This window comes from Ammospiza nelsoni, chromosome 6 (assembly GCF_027579445.1).
Source record: "Ammospiza nelsoni isolate bAmmNel1 chromosome 6, bAmmNel1.pri, whole genome shotgun sequence".
NCBI lineage: Eukaryota > Metazoa > Chordata > Aves > Passeriformes > Passerellidae > Ammospiza > Ammospiza nelsoni.
In genome coordinates, this window is record NC_080638.1 from 58,615,492 (window position 1) to 58,639,179 (window position 23,688).

Below are 23,688 nucleotides of genomic sequence, written 5' to 3' on the forward strand. Positions count from 1 at the left end.
GGAGTCTTTTTGTTCAGGGAACAGATGATGGGCCATGGGACGTCTGGTGTTAAGTCCCTTCAGAAGCGTCTGGGTGTCTCAAACAGGGCCTCCGATAAACATCAAAATTTTTGTTTACTTCCTGTCAATCTACTTTTGAAGTGCCCAGATTCATCTGCCATGACATGCAAAGCTCCAGATTTTCACATTTTCAGAGGTGTTTAAGACTTGAACACAAAAGTCCAAGTGTGCAGATTAGAGACCTGCTGTTGCATGTCTTGCAGATATAATGTCAAAGGGAGAACAACACACAAAATTACTTGCTTGGCTACAGAAACATCTTTCTGTATAAACAGCAGGCTGCTAAAAACAAAAATGCAAGGCAGGCCAGGTTGCCTGGAGAGAGCATGGTGTTACAAAAATGTTAAGTGCTCCTGTGTAGCAGTCAAGTTATTTCTGTCTGGTTGATGAAATAATTTTCAATACGTGATGGGGTTGGGCTTGACTCATATTTCCCTCCACACTTTTATCTGTGCATTTGCTGTTGAGGAGATGGAATCAAGGCACATTTAAGGACTGCTGCTAAGGTCTGGAGAAAACCATGCTTGAGGCAAAACTTGGCTTTCAGCTACATGTCTCAGCTGGAAAATGTGAACTCCAGTGCATCAGCACAAACCCACAGGAATGAAAATCCAGTAGACACTTTCCTGCCCCAGCAGGGCTGATATCATCACCTTCTGGCAGTGTGTAAGGCAGACTGAAGGTCAGATATCTGCATTTTGACTGAACAGCTAGAGAAGATTTGGATTTCAGGAAAGCTCAAATTGTGCTACTAGAGCAGTGGCCAGACCCAGTGCAGAGAAAACTGCATGAACTGGAAGCAAGAGTGAAAAAGAAATGCCAAACTCCTTCAGTAAGCTTTCCATGGGAAACTAAGCTTTGGACACCCCACAGCCTGGCCCTTTCTGAGAGCATTGTGCTATCCAGGACTCATCCCCATGGAGGTTTGCTACATGCCTACAAATCCTCCTTCTGTGGGAGTCATTGACAGAATTCCCCCCTGCTTTCAGAGCCCAGCTGAGCCACAAGTGATTTGTGAATGTGTTGGTTATACAGACACTTGAACTGAAATGCAAGCAAAGATTGGGGTTTAGGTACTTCATCTGAATTTCTTTTTTTCCCTCTTCCCAGCACAGTTATTGAGAAGCTAAGCCAAGAATCCTGATTGATACTGCACATCTAACCCGGTCATTCAGGACAGCCAACATCCACTTCACTAAGTAAAATAAGTCCATTTCTGCCAGAGAAACCTGAAAGAGCAGCTAATTATGGACAAGGCTTGAAATGGTACTTGTGGTTCCACTGCAGGGGCATAAAATTACCATTTCTGTCTGTAAAGAGAAGTCCTTTGAGTGGAGCATAATAACACTTGGACATTTCTGGCATGTCAGAACATTTAGTTCCTGCAATAAAAAGTCTTTCATTAATCTACACAATACCTTTGAATGAGAAGCTGCTTGTAAAAGATAAACTGTGTCTTGGGCATTTCTGCTCCAGTATGCTGGAACCCTTCTTTGCATTTTTAAAATGTAGACACCAGGAGTAAAATGGGCCATGCATTTCAAAGAAACACAAGAGGACACTGGAGACACTGCAGCACACGTGAACCGTGGCAAAGCAAATCAAACATGGAAAAGGAGAAACGAGCCTCAAATGGGCAGGCAGTGTCAGAAATACAGCAAAGAGAGGGCAGAGCTGCTGCCACACAGAGTTCCCATGTGGGGTGTAGTGTTTTGTGGGACTGGGTTGTGCAGAAAGCCAAAATGCTGCTCCAAACACCCCTAAGGGCTGAAGCATCTCTCCAGCTTTGAACTGGCTGCTCCAAGGATAAGGACCTTCCCTCAAAGCCTTGCTGCTCACAGTCTGATGGAGGTATGGATTTCCACACCTGTCTTTTAACTCAGGCAGAAGATATGACCTTTGTGCTGTTATTTTAATATGTCTGATGCAAGCTGATATTTTTCCAGAAATTTAATCCTGCGGTAAGATAATGAAAATCAACACATCATGCAGAGATATTAGGAGAGAAAAGGGGGATGCAAAGTCGTCAGGTGTTTATAATGCCTTAAAATCCAAAATGTTTCCTTGAGGATTCAAAATAAAAATGCAGAACTAAAGGAAAGCAGACTCAGGTTCTCTCCTTCCCTAAAAGTTTGCCTGGTATCAATGGGGACATGATTACTGTCACTTGAGCAGGTCACAGGCCACCCCCAGCAGCTACCTCCAGCTTTTCAGATTATTCCCATTGTCTAAGTCATAGAAAATACCTGGAAAAAGACACAGATCTGACCCAGTGACCACGTACCCTGTCCTGGGACACACACCCTGCACGTACAGCCAGTGACCGAGCCCCGGGCCACCACTGAGAGCTCCTTGATAAATGCCAGTAAATGCTGCTGGGTAGCCAAAGCTCCAGTTTCAGTTCAGACACTGCAGCCAGAAATCAAGCAATGAAAGCCTTTCTGTGAATTAGTGTTAGTAGTAAGAGGTAAAATACCAGAAAAAAGGAGAAACACAAAGAAGAGGTGTATGGTCATGCACACAAGCACACAGGAGTACCATTACCTTGTGCTGTGCTGATCAATTTTTCACTTCATTTCTCCTCTAACCTTTTTTGGCCCCCAATACCCTTCGAAAGCTTTCAGTGTGTGTGATAAATGACAATCCAGCATACCTCAGGGCTCCAAGCCGATGAGCTGTCAGTAGCATCATTTACTTCCAATCCCTGGTTGGCAAATGCTGTGTCCATTTCCAGGCGTCCTTCCCTGTGTGACTGGATGACACCATCCCCAGTTCTGGGCTCCATCCTGGGCCCTTTGTGCTGCCCAGTGCCCCTACTCCTGGTTGTTGTTCTTGAATCAACAGATGCATGGTCATCTTCACGACAGGAGAGGTTGTCTTGGTAACTCAGTTGGCTTAGTCTATCCAGATCTAACAATTTTCAGCAAGAAAATAATTTCAGAGGGATTAGAGCAAATTCCTCCCCCTTCCAAAATGTGCTTTTCTCTCCTTTCTTTTATTTTTTTTAACTTTTCCCTAATCCCAAGTGTTTACAATAGATAGTTTCTGTTTCCTGCAGGACTGAACCTGTAAAGAAACCAATCCTGTTTAAATCAGCATTTGATGGAGGGGACATGGCTGTTTCTCACCCCTTACTGAATTGAGAAACTCATTGCCTTTATTTGAAAAAGTTATCCACAAAATTCAAGTGGAGTGTTTGGGATATTCAAGTGCAGCCCCAAAGGAATCTCTTCTATGAAAACACTAATCAAACCACAGAAAAGCACAGCAGAGGCCTGATGAACAGGTATCACAATTTCCTCCTGTGCAGGAGGAGAAGGAGTGACAGGAGTTAGCACTGTCCTCAGGAGCATGGTGCTGGTGAGGAAGGCAGCTTCACAGACAGAACAGAGAGCATTACCCTCTCACCCATCCCTGAGAGCTTAGTGAGCAGCTCCAAAAACCAACTGGGAATCTCTAAATCTCATGCTTGGGCTGAATTTTCCTCCCAAGGACAACAGAGGGGAGATGTGCTACTTAATTTCCTAACTGCTTTTATTAGTTTTAATTCATCTTGTCCTACACACATGGGCTAGAGTAAGCTTCATTAATGAGAATAAAATAATTCACACCACAGATTCCTTTCCTACACCACTGAAATCTCTGTTAGGAACACAGGGTGCTTTTCTCTACTTGAAAGCACCAGTAAGAGCTCTCTGGATGGAGCAGCACAGATAATTACATGCCCAGGACACAGATGAAAATAACATCATGATTTGGCCTTGGATGTGTTCTGCAAGCACTTTCAGAAGAAAAACAGGGACATTCCTCCTCCTAATGCATCTCATGATGAGCCTTGCTTCAGGAACACGGAAAGAAAATTCTGCCTCCATCTCTTTCAAATAAGGAAAAAAGCAGTGAAAGCAGTGAAAGAATGAGTTGTGCTTCCAGACAGCTGATGACAGCAATGAAAACATAACAATTTCCTTTGCAAACAGAGCTATTTGGGGTTTGAAGGTTTCACAGAAGGAGGTGAGGTTGGAAGGAGCCTCTGGAGGTCATCTTGTCCACTCCCCTGCTCAAGAAGGGCCATTTGTTTGTTCCTATGAAGGTCACTACTAAAGAACAATTCTTTTTCTCAAATTTGGTCTCAAATTCAAATTTTAAAAGATATTATTAATTACTGTGTTTAATTAGCTTGCTTTTGTTCAGTGAATCAATGTTTTTATGCCCTGTCTGATAAATGAGATAGAGAATCTGGTGGCATGGAGGAGGCTGAGGTGCCCAACAACTTTTTCTGTCTCAGTTTTCACTGCCAGTTGCTTGTTTCACATCTCTCAAGTCCATCAATCTCCAGGCAGGGGCTGGAGGAATGAAGTCCCACCAATCTCAGGAGAATATCAGGTTTGAGACCCTCTGAGGGACTTGAAAATCCACAAATCCATGGCACCTGATGAGGTGCCACAAATTTTCCAGGATCTTGAGGGAACTGACTCACACAGGAGAGACATGGATCTGTTAGAGCAGGTCCAAAACAAAAAAATTGCTGAGGGCCGAAACACCTTTTGCATGAAGACAGGCTGAGGTTTGGGGTTGTTCATCCTGGAAAAGAGGTGTCAGGAAGAACTTATTGCTGCTTTTCAGTACTTGAAGAGGGATTACAAGAAAGATGGAGAGACACTTTTTGCCAAGGCCTGTAGTGACAGGACAAGGGTAATGTTCTGAACTGAAACAGGTGAATTTAAGTTGGATATCAGGCAGAAATTCTTTGCTGTGAGGTGGTGAGACCACTGGCACAGGTCGATCAGAGGAGCTGTGGGTACCCCAGCCTTGGATATGTTCAAGGTCAGGCTGGATGGGGCTCTGAATAACTTAATCAAGATAGGGGGGACTGGACTAGATAAATTTCCAAAGTCCCTTCCAACCTGAGCCTTTCTATGATCCTCTACACATCCCTCTGTCTTAGAACAAAAAACCCAAATCTTTCTGAGTAGAAGAAATTCTATGTTTGGCCTTAGCAGCAAATGCACTGCTTCTGATGCTTATCTGCTCCACACACACAAAATTCCAACAAGAGGAGTGGGGATTATACTCAGGAAACATTTCCTGCAGGTGAACAGCAGTCCTTGCTCCTGTCCTTGGCTGCTCTTTCAATTTAAGAACTCAGAAATTAGGAGAATAACTTTATCCCCTCTCTTCAACTGTGAACGATCTCCACTCTCCCTCCCAGTAAAATGCTTCAAGCACAGGCACTTCAACCAACAAGTCTGAGAGCATCTCACAGCTTCATAATTATGGTCCTCTTCCTCATGGGAGATGGTCCTTCAGGAGCAAAGAGGGATCCAAATTCATCTCTCTCAAATTCCAGGTGAGTGCTCTTCTCACTCCCTTCTGAAATGCAGAACCCATCTCTTCTCCTGCTCCTCATCCTCCCACCTGGCAGACCTAATTCTGAACTGAGAGCCCTCATTGTCTCACCTCTGCCCTGGGCAAAAAGTCTTGAGTGAGGGTAGAAAGTAATTTATTTTATTTTTTTTTTTCCAGTACTCCCCTTCCTCTCTACAAAGTCAGGAAACAGAAAGAACTCAACTTAGGAGCACAAGCAAGAAATAAAATAACAGAAATTCCACACATTTACTGAGTCTGAATGGATCCAGGCCCTCCTTAAGGCATTTAATTAGCAAGCCAATGTCTAATACACATTTAAACAGTGGGTCATCCATCAAAGCACACACCACACAGCAGGCTTTCAGAATAAAATGCTTCTGTAGTAAGAAATTATCCTCACACAATTGTCTTGTGGGTTTGACTCCTGCTGGGATAATATCTAGATCAATAATAGAGGAATTTTCAAAAACTACATTAAAGCCATAAAAGTGTCCCCATAACAGGAGAACTCCAGAAATATATTAATAAAGCAAGTCACCTCCCTGAGACTCAGGCACAAAATGAATGTGTTAGGAAAGCAAAAAATGTAGTATTCAGGGGAAGTAAGGAAAAAGGTGATTCACCTAAACCAATCAGTGAAACAGTCTGGCTTTTTCTTTAAATTTAAAGCAGTTTTGGTAAGAGATAATCATGTATAAATACCAGTATTAGATTATCATTACAGGTAATAGACCAACTATAGAGACTAGAACAACTACACCTCTCCAATTACTTCCCTTCCAACATTATATTCACAAAATAAATGTTGAAAACAAAAGTTCCTCCTGTAAAGGAAAAGGTCAGAGCAGTAAAATGCCTGTAATTTACCTGAGAGATCTTTAAGGAAGAAAATGTCAACCGTCTTATGAATACCTGACATGAATAAACAGCACAGCATCGGGGACAGAGGTTGAGACAGCATTATCTGAACTTTAATTAGCCAAGAGTCCCTGCAGAGCAATAGCAGACAGTTCTAAGATTAAGGACAAATAGTACTGTACAATGAAAAATGTGATTTTTCTTAAGAATCTCATCTCCCAAACTTTCCCTTTCAGGTCACATGTTCACAATCCTGGAAGGAGGCAAGTGGAATACTGGTAGCAGAAATCACCAATGAATCAGTAAAGTCTATGTTCAGGGTTGGAGAACTGGGTGTGAAAATAAAAACAAAACAACTTTCAGATGAAAGGATGAGCATGACCTCCCAGTAGAACCCTAACAGGAACTGGGATATGGAAGCCTCTCTCCAAAAATACAAGGCATGTTTGGCACATCAAACACTGAAAACCAGGCTGGAAAAATATTGTGCAGTCCCTCCTCACTCTGGCAGGCAAATGTTCTGGCTAATTTACAGTATCTGTCTTTTTTTTTTTTTCAATGACACAAAATCTCTCAGTTCTATGAATCATTGTATTGTGCCAAAGGAATGTCCTGAGAGATCTCAACACTTCCTGAACCCCACTGCCAGAGTTAAAAGATGGGGACTGGAAGATCTTACTAAATTAACACCACATAGTTCATTAACCAGCAAGAAACACAGATGAAGAATTTATGTGTGCTTGTTACCTATGCTGACCAAGGGAGTGTTTGCTATGTGAACTCTAAGGAATCACTTTGCTTCCATGCAAAAAAACAAATTTAAATTACCAAAAAAAAAAAGCATGTCTTTTCTTTGAAAGAAATTAGATCCTTTCTTTAAACTATATAAAAACTCATGATGAAAGTTAAGAACCTGTTTAAATATAGTCCAGAGGAAGAAAGGATTTCAGTATGGACCTGGGTACCTCTGGACTTGAAATCCTCCTAGCTACAGCAGTGATTTTTCAAACCCCTCTTCCCATAAGACAGCAGAGCTATAGCTTAGTGGGTCTGAGGAATATTTGCCCCCACAGAGCAGCAATTCTCTTGCCTGGCCCCTGCTACAGCCCCAGTTCCAGACCTGCAATGCCATTGCACCCCTTGCACTGAGATAAACCCACAGAGAGACCAGGCAGTGCTCCTGCCCCTGGTAATTTGGAGATTAGCCACCAAAAGGGTGCTAAAAAACTTCCTAGAAGAGCCTCAAAGGAGCAGAACCATTATGTAATTACCATAAATCTAAACAAAAATGGCCTGTAAATTTTAGGGGTTAAGGAGAAAAAGGATCTTAAATTTCAAGTGACATTATGCAATCAGGCCAAGATTGTTTAATTTACCACATGCTGGGTAATAGCCTGAGAAGGCTCCATGTTTCCAGAGCTGAAATAGGCTCTTTATTAACAGGGTGATTTGCAGAGAGGCTGTGGGCAGAGCTGGCATTCCAGCCTGTTCAGCTCCCCAGAGCACCCTCCAAACCTTTCCTTCATGCTGTCTGCACTCCAGGATCTATTCAGGTTACTACAAAGATTTTTTAACAGGTGAAAAGTTAAAGCTAAATGAGCCCAAAGTGCAGACTGTCACAACAGTGAAAACAGAACCAGAGGGTCAAGGAAACTCTCCTGTAAGAACACAGCGAGAGAAGACTGCCCCATGCCAAGTCTGAGTGCGAGAGAAGTTCAGGGTTCTCCAAGATGCTCAGCTTTGCTCTGTGCCAGAGTTTGCTATAGATTTTGGATTATGTAAGAAATGAAAACTACCAGCAATACGTGTAAAACGTCTGTTAAGAGTACACAAGGAGAAGAGAAGCCTCAGACAAAGTCTGAACATGCCATGATTGCAGTCTGGACTCAGCACTCCCCAAAAGTCCTTCATCCTTCCCACCCAGAGGATCTGCTCAGCTGGAGCAGTGTGTGATACGCCCTTGGGGCACAGGGATGGCTTTACACCCACAAATCTTTGTTTTGTGATCATGGCACCAGCTAGGTTCCTCTGAAAATAAAAGTAAGAGCAACTCTGCACCATGTTGTACCAGAAGAGCTAGATGGAGAGATCTTCAAATGATCTAATTGGGGGGTGCACTAAATTCAAGCAATTATATTTCAAAATTAAAACATTCTATTGAACTAAAAACAAAGGGCACTTTTATGGCTTTTCCCTCTAATGAACTTCTCTGGATTTTAGAATGTGTTCAGGCCAATTTTCTAAATAGCTATGTTTTTAAATGCATTTCATCTGTTTGTATAAAAGAGTCATTACATTAGTCCATGGAAGATCATAAAATTCTTCCCTTCTGTGCCATAAATTTTTAGTTTCTGTCATTGCCTGACATTTGGTGTATGTGCTGGCAAATGATACAGCATAATTAATCCAATGTTCACCTTGTGTTTGTGAAGTTGTTACAAAAGGAGACATTCAGCTTCTGCTGAAAAGCACGCTAAAGAGATGACTTATGTGGCACAGATAAAAAATAATTACAACCAAGTCCTGCAGTCTTTACTCTGGAAAAATTTCCAATAAAAATCCATGAGAACCTCTGTGGGTTAAGGAAAGAGAATTCAATAACAATATGCAATTAATGGAAAGATTTTAATGGACTTCAAAAAGTCTTGGACCTGGATGCTTCCCTCTAAGTGTTTTAACTGCAGGTAAAATCAGGAAATCAAGTTTAGTAAGAGACAATGGAAGAACTAGGACTTGTTCTCCACAGCAAAAGAACCTTTCTGTGTTGAGGCTACAGATCTCAGACTCCAGCTTCTGGAACCCTTTTCCATGCAAGCAGCACCTCTGCATCCAGACACCTCTGTCCTGTGCTCCTGCTGGAGGGCAGGTGCCTGAATTTGGGTCTGCACTCCACACCTGATTTTTTTTCAGACCCTTCTGATCAAAAACCATGTAACCATGACACAGAGGTCTCAAACTGCCTGATTACATTGTGGTTACTGCCTGAAGATGCTGCCTGTTCATCCTCCCCCCTGTATGTGTTCACTGGGAGAAAAACACAAACTCAGGCTTTAGCCAGCTGCTGCTCCTGGCCAAGAAGCCAGAGGACACTTCTGACCCTCAGGTGCATCCTCTGGGGAGAAAAAGTCTCCAAGGATTTCAAGAGCATGAACATGAGAATCACCGGCTTCTTCAAACCTCTGGAAAGTTTGATGGTGTCATATTGTATCAGCAACATTTACATGTTATTAGACCCTGCTCAACTCTGCCTGTTAACCTATTCTTTTTTAATGAAGATGTTGAACAGAGAAAAACACAAAATCACAACACACAGAAGTGTGGTGGTGTTTGAGGGTCCCCAGGATGAGGCAAGAGATGAGAATCTTGACTCAATATCATAATATAATAAATCAGCCTTCTGAAACATGATGTTAAAAGAAAATGCTATACTAAAACTACACTAAAAGAAATAGAGACATCAGAAGGCTAGAAAAGAATGATGATAAAAAACCTGTAACAGACTCAGAGTCTGACACAGCTGGCTGTGATTGGCCATTAATTAAAAACTACCACATGCTGGGTAAACAATTCTCCAAATCACATTCCAAAGGAGCAAAACATGGAGAAGCTGAAGCTTCCCAGGAGAAGAAATCCTGGCAAAGGGATTTTTCATAAAATATGACAGTGACACAGAAGAACCTTGTAAAATCATTTGCTTGTGCTAAGACAAAGTAGTAGACAATGGACTGGAAAAATTTTTCCTCCTTCCATTCCCCTTCAGCCCCTGCTAAGGTGGGGAGAGAACTTTTGTGCAAAAAAAGCAGCTCAGATATAACCTGCTCAGGGTAGCATCATGAACACAAAAACATGGCACGTGGCTAACAGGAACTGCTGGCTCCATCTGCCAGCAGCAGACGAGCTCTGGAGACCAATGTAAATTATAGCCTTTAAAAATGAGGATTATGTGCTTGAGCACATCCCTGTGCTGCCATCACATGCATGGGGCATGGCTGTACCCTCAGCAGTGCTCAGCACCCTGCAGGTGGGGGAAGGAGTGTGGTGTTTGTGAGGGACCCCAGGATGAGGGAAGAGATGAATCTGACTCCATGTCTCAGAAAGTTGATATATTATATTATATTATATTATATTATATTATATTATATTATATTATATTATATTATATTATATTATATTATATATCATATCATATCATATCATATCATATCATATCATATCATCATAACATTAACATAACACTACATTATATTATATTATACTACATTATATTACATCATATTACATTATATTACACTACATTATACTATATTATATTATATTACATTATATTAATACTATACTAAAGAAAAAGAAAGAATACACCAGAAGGCTTAACAAGAATGAATAATAAAAACTCGTGACTGACTCAGTGAGTCTGACACAGCTGGTTGTGATTGGTCATTAAGTTAAAATAATACTCATGAAACCAATCAAAGATGCACCTGTTGCTAACTGATCTCCAGACCACATTCCAAAGCAATAATATAATTATTGTTTTCATTCCTTTCTGAGGCTTCTCAGATTCCCAGGAGAAGAAATCCTGGCGAAGGGATTTTTTAGAAAATATGACAGTGACAAAGGAGGGCTCAGGACCTGCTCTGTATTCTTGGCCTGGCTTGGTGAGGATGGGAACACAGAGACATTTTGCTGATGTCCCTGCCAGCAGCCCCAGGGGAGCACAGCAGGGTGCTGGGAGCAGCAGTGGGACACAGCAGTCACTGTGCACACCTGGGTTTGTGTGTGAACAGCCCAGCTGGGAGCAGGGTCAGGCCACAGCTCGTTCTGCAGCACCAAGGGCAGGATTGGGTTGCCCAGACTCACTCTGATAATCTCCATGGCAAACCCCAGCAGCTGAGCAAACAGGGGGAGAGGGAGCCTCTCCTGTTTTGGGAGGGAAAGCACCTTCCTCCACCTCAAACCTACATCAGCCTCAGGCGAGGAAACAGGGACCTGCTTTTACACACTCTGCTGGGTCTATTAAAATCTGCAGGATAAATTTAATGGCAAGTGCTGTCAGAGCTCCATAAATGTCCCTGCTGCTGCCCAGGAGGCAGCACTCCTCTCCCAGGACACAGCACCGAGCCCAGCTGAGCCCAGCAGGACCCAGCTCCGTTCATGCCCCCACACTGGTGGGTCTGACCCTCTGCTGTGCCACAGTTTGACCACAAGCCTGCTCCTTCTGATGGAAAAGTGGTCTCAACTGGAGGAAAAAAGCTCTGTTCCTGCTCTGATAGAAGTGAAAAACTTTTAAACATTAGTTTGTAAATGGTCGGTGAACAGCTGTGATAAAATTTGATTCCATTTATGTAAGCTATTAAAAACAACCTTCTTTGAAATTTTCTTGGATAAAAATTATTTCAAGCTGTAACGAGCCCATGGCCTAAATTTGATGCAGTCAAATAATCAAAACACACAAAAATATACGTTCCTTTTCAGCCTAATACCTGCATTTCTACCTGAAGCTCTACCAAATGTATCTAATTGCTCAGCAAATGCTATAAAATTCTATTAATATGTGGATCTCTTTTGGGTGATTAGGATTAAAATAAAAAAGTATCCCAATTTAACCAAAAGTCCACATTTCACTCAACTTCATTAAAATCCTGAGTAAAATAACATTTTTAGTAATTAAATCACCCCTTTCACCATTTCCTCAAACAACTGTAACATTAAAATCCTGCATCCATGGGCATGATTCAGTAAATAATCAAAACACATAAGAATAAACATTCTTTTTCAGCATTTCTACCTGAAGCTCTACCAAATGTATCTAATTGCCCAGCAAATGCTATAAAATTCTATTAATATGTGTATATCTTTTGGGTGATTAGGATAAAAATAAAAAATTATCCCAGTTCAACCAAAAGTCCACATTTCACTCAACTTTATAAAAATCCTGAGTAAAATAACATCTTTAGTAATTAATGCACACCTTTCACCATTTTCTCAAACACGTGTAAGATTAAAATCCTGCATCCATGGGCGTGATCCAGTCAAATAATCAAAACACATAAAAATAAACATTCCTTTTAAGCCTAATACCTGCATTTCTACCTGAAGCTCTACAAAATGTATCTAATTGCTTAGCAAATGCTATAAAATTCTTTTAATATGTGTATATCTTTTGGGTGATTGGGATAAAAATAAAAAATTATCCCAGTTTAACCAAAAGTCCACATTTCAGTCAACTTTATAAAAATCCTGAGTAAAACAACATCTTTAGTAATTAATCCACACCTTTCACCATTTTTTCAAACAACTGTAACATTAAAACCCTTTGTCCATGAGTGTGAGGCTGTAAACTTCGATAAACGTGCCTTAACATAATGTGAAATTCCGATTATTACAAGGAATTTTGCAAAGGCCACATGGATGCAGGACTCCTGGACAGCTCCTGTCAGGGCATTAGCCTCCTATAAAACACAGCAGAGCCCTTTTGCCAAGAGAGGAGGAGGAGGGTGCAGGGATGGAGGAGAGAAGCTTGGCACGGTGTGATACATTATTGGCTGCTTGACTTTGATTTCGACTTCCCCAATCCCCAAGGCACGAGTGCATCACTTGTTATGACAGAGGCTGCTATTCCTCACAAACATTTGGAAGCACACAGGCTAATTAAACTGTGGCACTGGGGAATGTGCAGCAAATCTGCCTGATGTGCCTGCTGCTGCTGCTGCTGAATCGCTGCCTGAGCAGCGACAGCTCCCTGTCAACTTAATATCTCTGTATTAATAACAGTAACTTAACCCAGGGGAGAGGAAAACGAACACCATTCAAACACACAAGTGGCCTGATTAGCAAAGGACAAGGGGGAAGCATTTTCTGCATCACCATGGAAACTTAAATAAAGGGCCCGTAATTACAATCTAAATTCTGGAAAGATAATGAATACATCTTGAGATCTGCAGATGTTGTGCAGCATATACGTATTTCTAGCAACTTCAACTCAATTACTTCTATGCAGCATCTGTTTTACAAATCAACTTCCCACTGCTCATAATGAGGCATGTGGGATTTTTTAATTTTTTTTTTCCCAGAGGAGACAGTGGGGGAAGAAGAAGGGTGACCTCTTTTTTCTGGCAAGGTATTTCAAACCACCACTATTTATTTAGAAATTTCAAACACCCAGTCAGTTACAAAGTTAGCTTACAGGCATCCAAATACACCAAGCTAAAATGCATGAAATAAATAATTCAAGAATTTGCTGCAGTGTTACCAAGTAGAAAGAATAACTTATCATTTGCTCCAAGCTTACCCAAGAAAAAAAGAAATTACTGAATAAAATACATCATGTAGGCGTGAAATATAGAGGTACTGCACACATCCTGTCTGCCTGCTTGTTAAAAAACAACAACAACAAACAAGACTCATTTTGTCTGAACAATGGAAACTTCCAAATGCCAAATTTCTGGTTTTCCTATACATTTAATGCTGCCTTTGGGCATCCACTTTTTCTTAGAGATTTTTGATTCTGCTCTATGGAAGTCAGTAGAGAGTTTCAATGGGAACATCACCAAGCCCTGAAGGAAGCAGGGATAGTAACAAAAAAATGCATTTGATCACAAAACCAAGACAATATCAGTACATCTATGCATAATGCAAACACTCAGAGCATCCCAGGAGCACTCATTGCTGTGTTCTTTGCTCCTGCAGAAGCAGTCACACAGGCCTGGCCTTAAAATTTTCATGATCAGGATGACAGAGAGGAACAGAGCTCCTACCTCAGCAAAACCCAGAACTGTGCACAGAAAGAAAAGCTTTTCTCTGGAAAAATAAAAAAGGTCTGTGGCAAACAAGGGACTTGTTAAAGCTTCTCAGAAAAAGGAGGAACATTTTGTTCAGGGAGGAACATTTTGTGCAGCAGCACACGTGGAGCTGCTCCTATCAATTCCTGGGGGGCTGCAGCTCTGTAGGAGTTTTCAGTCTGGAGCTTCATCCTGCTCTTGCTGTCAGCCCCTTGAACTGGGAATTCAAATGCACAAAGCATCAACCTGCCTGATTCAGTATTGGCTAAGGAGGAGAGCACCCAATCCAAGCCATTCCCTTAGATCCCAAATGTGTTAAAAAATGCTGGAGCAAACCCACACTTCTACACAATGGCAGGACACCCCTGACAAACACCCAGTGGTCATTTACTGATGAGCAGGATTGGATTTCTCTTTGCACCATCCCTGTGTGTATTCAGCCCTTCCTGCCACGTCTAACAGCCAGGGAATATTTGGTGTCCAGTGCTGAAGGGGAGGATTTCCCCCCTCTGCTCAGTGTCCACAGACAGGGCCCTGCTTCTGCCTCTCCATCTGTCCTCACTCCATGACCAAACCAACTAGGAAGCTCCCCAAGGTGAGTTTATTTGGGTGTTGCATGTGATACAGGTGGAGAGAAACACAACTTGGAAGCCTTTATACCAAGGGATATTTACAACAAAAATAATGTTTAAGAAAAGAGAACAAAACAGCAAAAAAGAGAGTAATCAGAAAAAAAAAAAAAAAATTTTTGGCTCCAACCACCTCTACAGTGAAACAACACAGCAGTCAGAACACTACACCCCAATTCTGCACACAGCTGTGCAAAGAAATAGAGGACTGCCCACTGAAAACAGCATGAAAACCAGCATATTTCCCTGTTGTTCCTTTCCTACTCCCAAAATTGGATTTTAAAAATAGGAACATGGGATTCCACGTCAAGCTGGCTCTCACTGTGCTGCCTAAGGTTCTTCCATAGCTGTAGGAAATGGCAGCCAAGAGACTGAACCACAATCATCCCTGATTTTCCCAATCACCTACTTTACATCTTACATGTGGAGCAAAAATGAGTTAGGCTTTATTTATTCTACTGGGTTCTATTAGCACAGGCCCAGGATTTGTGCAAAGTGGAAGAAAAAAGGAGATTACACACTGTAGGAGACAGTGCTAAGCCAGGAAAATCCCTGGTGTGGATGCAGTTACATCCATGAGTCAGCCTGCAGGTCTCTGAGAGCTCAGGTTGGGTGGTGTGCAGGAAACATGCAGCTGCAGAGGCAGAAAATCCCTTTCTGTCAGCAGATGTGCTGCACTGGGGACTCTGCAGGGCACAGGGGGAGCTGAGTGTGCTCTGGGGTGTGGGGCTGGAAATGGGCTCAGAAACTCAACAAACTGCTGGATGCTGAAGTAGAAAGCACTGTCCTTTCCTTCCAACAAAAAAAAAAAAGAACTTTCCCCTCACCATCATTATTTCCATAACCATTTTCCTGGTGGTTTTCATGCCACAATGGGTTGAATTCCCTCAGGTTACCCCTCCATCATTTCTTCATTTTGTTTGTTTGGCTTGGATATGAACTTCCTCTAGTGCAAGTCAGTCAGTTCCTAAACCTCCTCCAGTATGTTTAAGGAAGTTTCTTTGGATTAGGACTCATTGCTTTCATCTAGCAGAAATCAAACTGGTCAAAGAAATATCCAGAAAACTCAGGCCACTGACTTTGCTCCTCTCTAAAGCAGTTTCACCACTCCACACAAGACCCAGAGTATGCACATAGCATTTAAACCATCAGCTTCACACCCACAGGGCTTTGTTTGCTGATCAACAGTGTGGAAATGAACTCCCTCCAAAAGATATTTGTTTGGATTTGATACAGAAAACAACTGCACTGCAACAAGGCAGATATTTATTTTCCCACTGATTTTTCTAATTGAAACTTTGTTTGCTGCCAGAGTGTTGATTCACCAGAGTCCCCCCCCCCCTTTATTGTAACACCACAGCACTCCTGGGAAAATCACCAGTTTTGGGAGCAGCAGTGGGTGGGGATGTGGTGCAGCAAGGCTCACTGGGCTCAGGACTGAAGCTGTCCCCCAAAAGGCACAATCCTGTCCTCTGCCCCTCCCCTCTTCCTTTTATTTTGGTTTTAGCAATCACATGGCCAACTCACCTGGCTCAAAAGTAGCAGGGAAGGGGCCGCTGGCCCTTGTTGGAAGCAAGAAGCTGGGCTGACTCATGGAAACAGCTCAGCTGTGCGATAGGGGAAGGATGTTGTATTTCATCCTCTTCTATTTCAGCTGCAGTTTTACTTCAATAAGTGGCAATTGCAAAATTCAGGCCCAAGGAGTTTGTAGTTACATTATTTATGGCAGTAATTCTAACCCCCAAACTGACCTTGAGACACAGAACTCCAGCAAACCACAGGGCTCTCATTAATCCAAACTCAGGGCTTTCTCTCCAGCACCACCAGTCTCATTATTTGCTAGCAAATACTCCCACAACAATTATGCTGTATGGACTGTGCAGGTTTGAATCCCTCTCAGCCTGAGGAGGTAAATTCCTCCAAACACCCAGCTTGGGGGCAAAGTCCTCATGAGTCCCTCCAGAGATGCTTCATCTCACAGGGGTTCTGAGTTCTCGAGTCAGAGAAGCACCTGCCTGGACATGAGGGAACTTTCAGGTGGTGCAGTGATGCCATGAGACCAGCAGCTATTTTCATGGTCAGGGGAAGGGATTTTCTATAGATTTGGCTATGTACTGATTTAAGATTCAACCCAAGCCATTCTTGTTGGTCTGCAGATGGATACTGATGAAGTGTCCCTGAGTCCATCTGTGGAAACTGCATGAGAATCACACAAACAGCATGTGTGGAGGGACAGCCCAACCACACCTTCCTCATTACCTGCAAGACCCCCAAAGCCCAACAGTGACATTTCCACACTTTAAAACTACACAGGTTTACCCCCATGACTGTAATCTCCATATTTGCTTTCATTGCAGAAAATTAATTTTCCTCTTGGTTACTAAAACTACTTGAGGAGTCTGTGAGGCCACTCCAGGTCATTACAGCAGCCAAAAATTACCTGGGCACAGGGAAGTCATATCCACACCCCTGTCTGACAAAGGGTGAAGATCAACACCAGCTCACCTTTTGGCAGAGTGACCCCATCTTATATAAGCTGTAAGCTTATTATTATTAATATTATTATTAGTGGGTTTTGTGCTGTAAAGCATTGCAAGGAGGAAACAGGGATGGATTACCTCTGCTTCCACCAAGCCTCTGTGTGGCATTCACATTCTCTGAAGAAATCCCTTCACCCAGGGTTTTTCTCCTGGGAATCTGAGAAGCCTCAGAGAAAAACGGAAACAATTCTTATCTCATTTGCTTCTCCTGTGTTGTGCTCGTGTAGAATATGTTTGGAGATTGTTTACCCACAGATAATTGTTTCATTGGATTCTGGTGTGAGTTGTTTTCACTCTTTCACTCCAATCAGGGCCAAGCTGTGTCGAGACTCTGGAAAGAGTAAAGACTCTTCATTTTTTGCTTTTTAGCATTTAGTATCTTTTCTGTATTCTTTAGTATAGTATAGTATTCTTTAATATAATATAATATAATATCATAAAGTGATAAATTAGCCTTCTGAGAACATGGAGTCAGATTCATCATTCCTCCCTGCAAATACAACACCCCTGCAGGCCAAGCTGGCAACAACAAAGAAAAACCACACACACACAAAAAAAAAAGACAAACAGTAGTACTGTTTGTGTCAGCACACAGAATTACTATGTTCCAGCTCTGCACAGAATGCTGCTAGTATTGCCTGCATGTCACCTCCACCACAACACAATGAGATCATTCACACCTGCCTCGCCTGTAGTAGGAGAGGGAAGGTGAGGAGGCAGGGTTTCTAGGAGAAAGGCAGCATTTCCCAGATACTGCCAAGATGCTGTTTATTGGTAAATGAAGTCTCTTGAGTCCTAAACAACCTTCCCAGAGGAAGATAGAGTCGCAACTGCCATATGGAGAGTGGGATGAGGATGTCACTTAGCGAAATGGATCAGAAAATACATGCACAAACACACACGCTCACACACAATTTGTTCTGTAACTGCACAGAATGGCAAAAGCCATTTCATCCTCTCAAATAAATCCTTCTCTATACAGCTTATGCAACCTTCTAGATGACAAGAGCAGATGACAAGTGCTCCTGAGCAGAGCATCCTTCCCCATGCCCCAAGAGGGAGATGGGCACAAGGCAGTTCTGCCCACCAGACAAGGAACTTGGTGAAAACCCAAACCTACCTCTGATCTCCTGTGGCCTGACAAAGACACTATGCCTGAAATCACTGACTGAGGATGAACAGCAATGCTGACAGTCCCAGTGAAAACCCAAACCCCTGATCCCCTGTGGCCTGACAAAGACATTGTGTCTAAAATCACTGACTGAGGATGAACAGCAATGCTGACAGGCCTAAGACAGAGCTGGCAATGGTACCACATTTGAGAAATTGTGGTTTGAACCACTGTTTGGCTTCACTTCCCCAGCTGTAAAGCTGACAGGCCACAATCCACCCTCCTTCTGGGGCTGTTGTGTTTTCTCACCCCCACACACTCTCATCCCCACATCCTGCATGAAGATCCCTCATAATTTGAAAATCTGAAGAGACAGAACTGCAAAGGAATACTCTAAATACAAGTAGGAACATTGTACCACCTTCTCAAGGACAAAAGTCTGTGCACAAACACTTGGAGTGGTTCTGAGTTTCCCAGAGAGAGAGAATTCAATGCAAACTCACGTCTGCACTTCACTTCAGAAAGCCAGGGCTGGCATCACATTCTTCAGAGAGCAGATGCTGTCCCCAGTCACGTTTGTGCTTCGTCCCACTCGAGCTGCCAGGAGCATTTTCTCTGAAGTGTTTTTGTCCACTGTCTGCCTTTGCTTTCACCCCCTTATTCTTCAGGGTGGTATTGATTCAGTGTAGCCTCTTTGAATGTCCTTCTTGGAGTACCGGCAGTGATTTTTATAGGGTTACATTCTGGTTAGAACACTGGCTGGCTCCATACCCAGACAGGTGATAAAATTCATAAACACTTCACTTCTCAATGTGGAGACTGGCCATCTATCTATTTTAGTCTCAAGTTCAAGCAGAAATTTAATTTATCACATAATCAACATCACCTTCTTAAGGGAATTCTTTGCTGTATGGGTTTATAGGACCTAATGAAAAACTCACTTCTTGCCTAGGATTTCCTGCCTGTATGAAGGGTCATTTACTGAGGTCAGGAGTATTCATATAGAGCAGAAAGAATAATTTCCTTTACTACAGAAATTACTGGCAAAAATCAATGACCCCTGTTAAGCTGGAGGCCAAGGTAAGTAAATGCAATAGTGCTCTCTAGATTTAAAAACTCCCAGAGCCTCAGAGGTGTGCTTCCCCTCACACACGTGCTGAGGAAAACTAGCCAGCCATCCAGACAGGGGCTGTCACACTTCCTAGCATTCCAAGGCCACAAAAATTATTTTAGTGCAACTGGAATGCAGCCTTTAGCTGGCACTGAGTTGTCCAGTTGATGGAGGAGAAGAAATCTCTAAGGACTTTTTGCAGTGGAAGTGCTGTGCTCACCTATCCATTACAGCAGGGCTGTGAGCAGTGCCAGACAGCCTGGGAGACTTCCACCCCAGCACTCACTCCTGCAAAAATAGTTCAGCTCTCACTCAGAAGGCTCAGCTCTGCCTGTCCCTGTGCCTTTTCAGGGCAGTGTCTGCTGAAAATGAGAACTTACTGGTCATTTGGCTTTTTGTTTGTAAAGGACAACACCCCAGGGGGAGAAGTGAGCTGAAGCCCTTGCTTTCAGTGCATACTCATAGCTGTTTGCTTTTTCCATTATTGCTGTTTTTCCCTTTTAGATTCATGCTGGGAAGCAGAAGCACTGGCCACCTCTACCCTTCTACTTGCAGTGCACTACTTTCAGATGTGGTTTCTTGCTCCTCTGTTTGTTGGTTTGGAATTTTTTTCCATTCTCAAGCCAACTGTGCAATGATGGATCTGGCAGCCACCCCCAGTCAGCTGAGCAGCAGCATCCCAGCCACAGGGGGATGCAAAGCAAAGGCTGCTCTCTCCCTGCTCTGTGCTGTGAGACAGCTCCTCTGCCACAGACACTGAGGTTAAAACACTGAGGTTAAACAATGGACAAGGCTCTGAGAGGCTGAGTTCATCTGTTTCTGCAAAATTCACAGCTACAGGGTTTGCCACTGGTGGCAGCAATCTGCACACACAGAACGCTCTGCCTTGCCATCATTGACTTCTTAAGCCAAACGCCTGGCACTGTAATAATTCCTGCTGAGCCACCTTCTCAGTATTAAACTGTGGATCAAAAGCATACAAAGTAAAAAAGAAAAAAACAACCAAACTTCCTTGCATTTGTTTGACAACTTGCTACAACTTTACTACCATCATTTAATTGCAGAGCAGCACAGGGCAGCACTCAAACCTGCACCCCATGATTAACTTGCCTCACGGTGTCTGATGGACATTTGACTTCAAAACCCAAGAATTTCATTGCTCAAGCAATTTATTAGGTCCCTAAGCCTAAAATAGGTTTTCAGTAATATGTGTGCTGCTTCAGAGCCTAAGAAAATCTACTCTGGGAGCCAGGAAACGTTTCCTAAGAGGCAAAAATGGGATCAAAAACATATTTGATAAAAAGGAGAAGGAGTAATGATGGTTTTTAACTATAGTGTTATTGTATTTCATCTCAGAAGCATGCTGTCAGTTTAAGAGAAGGGAACATCTATTGGATTTTGTTTTGCATCTCTTTTAACACAAAATTATTCTCACCTAGGGCTGCAGGGCTTTTCCCCCCTAAACCAAATAAACTATATATTGGAATGACCTTGTAACAGGTTTCTGTGGCTCTTTAATCACCAGAGGCTGCTAAATGAAGCATATCTATTTTCTCTGTTACATTACTATTGGCAACCAGATCTTCAGTAAGTGCCCAGAAATATTTCCATGGCAACAAAAAGCATTCAGCATTGCTACTGTTTTGTGCCAATTTAGCTTTAAAATATTCTATTGTGGAGAGAAATATGGTACATTAAGTGAAATAAAGTCAAGATGCAATGTTCTGAAAAGAATACAAGGATAAACAGGAAATACGTATTTTGCAGAAATGAGGGGGGAGAAACCTGCCAAATGGGAGGAAAAATGTTCAAAGCTCATTTTGATGCTACTGAACAGCTTTGCTGAATGTCAGCAAGTCCATGTGTCACTTACATTGTCACTTAGGGTTAGGTAAAAAGCTAACAGAAATAAGGATACCTCGAACATCTTCTCTTGATCATTTTAATCCATGACTGAAATTTTAAGTTGTCAGGGTATTACAGCCTCTCTGCATGTCTAGGTTACCATCAGAAGAGTTCACACTCTTGATGTTAGAGAATGAATCTAAAGGAAAAAGAGGAAATAAAGAGCTGAAAAATAAAACACAAAGAGCACGTGTGTTTTGGAAGTGAAAGTTCACTTAGAAGAGCAAAACGAGTTCTTCCACATCAAAGGGTGTGGGGAAGACATTTTCAAATCACAGTTCAGCACTTTCTCTCCCATTATACAACTTCGTTCTGAGAGAAAAAGGTATCAGTTCCCAACCCTGTAACCCTCAAACAGCCAACTTTTGTGACTATGAAGTCTTGAGACCATTGGCTGGCCCTTTGTGCAGCACATTGCAGAGATAAAAAGATTAAACTCTGTCTGAGACCATTTGGAATGACATTCCCTGAGGTGCAAAAAGCTGAGCAGTGCTCCCTGAAGTGCCTGGTGTGCAAGCAGAGAGCTCTAGGAAGCAGCACTGTAGGTGCTGGGGGCTCCATGGGGCCAACCTTCCAGCCCACAGTGGCTCCAGGAAGGTTAGGGAGAAGGAAAGCCAAAAAATATGGAGAGAGTCAAACAGCAGCTTGACCAGGACCTGCTCTCACTGGGAGAGATGTCCAGAGAGACCCTCCCTTGAGCTGCAGGGATGGGTCACTCCCACATCTGTCTGTCACTAAGTCTCTCATCAGGAAACTCCATCTGGTTCATCACCTACCCCTAAGAAATCTTTTTCTCAGAGGTCCCTGCAGGTGACAAAAGCTCTGACCAGGACAGCAGCTCCTTCCTGGGCTCCATTTCCCTGAGAGCTCGCCAGCTTTCATCCACCCACTGTGAGCAAGGGACAGGGACAGGGAGCTGCCCTGGGAATGCTGCCTTTGGACCCGCTGAGCCCCAGGATTTGCTGTGGGTTGCTCCAACAGCCCCTCCTGAGGCTCAGAGCTGCAGGCTCTGCAGGTTGTGGCCTAGGACAGTGTCACTGTCATATATTTTCTGAAAAATCTCTTTGCCAGGATTTCCTCTCCTGGGAAGCTGAGAAGGCTCAGAGAAGAATGAAAACAATAATTAGCTGATTGTTTCTCTTGTGTTTTGCTGCTTTGCAATGTGTTTGGGGAGTGTTTATCCAACAGGTGGTTGTTTGATTGGTTTCATGCGAATTGTTTTTACTTAATGACCAATCACCGTCAGGCTGTGTCGGGGCTCTGGAAGAGGTCATGTGTTTTTCATTGGTATCTTGGTCAAGCCTTCTATAAGTATCCATTCTCTATTCTTTAGTATAGTTTTAGTATAGTATAGATTAGTATAATATAGTATAGTATAATCTAATCTAATATAAACCTTCTAAGAACATGGAGTCAGATTCATCAATTCCTCCATCATCCTGGGAATGCCAAAATACCACAGGGCAGCACTTGTCCAGGAGGATCCACAGCCCCAGCACCCCCTGAATGGACACTTTGTGCCCTGCTCCATGATTTCTGTGGCCACACTGGTCACACAGTCCAAGCACACACACAAACCCACCCTGCAGCACTGGCTCAGTGCCCATGGATAAACCCTGGGGCAGGATATTGCCCAGGCAATGCACAGGGGTACCAGAAGGGAGGGACAGGGCTCCAAGAGATTCAACTCTGAGAACTGGCAATCTTTCATTTGGAATACTAAACAAGCAGTCCCAGTTTGGGAGGCAGAACAGCTAGACCAAAAGAGCTTTTTAATTATTTACTCCCTGGCCATAACAGAGTGAGAAATAGCAATAAAGAAAAGAGCTAATTTTGCAGTCATTAAAGAGCACCATCAAGGTTTATACCCTCTCAGTCTGATACTCCTGTTAAATACAAAAACAAACAGGCTGATCTTCCACAGTCTGCACAGAAAAGGCTAAATATGTAAGACTTCCCTAGAAGCCAAGAGTGAAGAAAAGCTCCTGGTCATAATAAAACAGACATTTTCAAGAGCATTTACCACCTGCTTAAAAAAAAAATTAGATATTTGAAGCCAAATTCTGTAGATCCTCAGTGAGCCTCAAGTTCTTCATCAGTTCCACATTACAGAACCCAGTTCCCCCATCCTCCTTCCACCCTCATTCCCATTCCTAGGATGTTTGTTAAGAGCAGCTTTGTGCCAACAAGACCCAAGGATGGTGTCAGCAGGACTGCAGTTTCCCTGGGTGTAGTCAGGACCTGTGCCACCATCAGACCTCTCTCTGTGAGCCAGGAAACCTCCAGCCAACGCTTGTGGTAACACTGAGCGAGCACAAGTCATGTGGCT

At 42.8% G+C, this 23,688-nt stretch overlaps 1 protein-coding gene across 1 annotated transcript in view; it reads right to left on the reverse strand.

Annotated features, from left to right (window-relative positions):
- The window catches only part of SYT16 (synaptotagmin 16), a 72,634-nt gene that overhangs the window by 14,980 nt on the left and 33,966 nt on the right, over nt 1-23,688 (reverse strand). Inside the window, exon 4 of the mRNA XM_059474806.1 lies at nt 2,714-2,970. Coding sequence (XP_059330789.1) covers nt 2,714-2,970 — 257 coding nt within the window. The remainder of the gene's footprint in view (nt 1-2,713; nt 2,971-23,688) is intronic.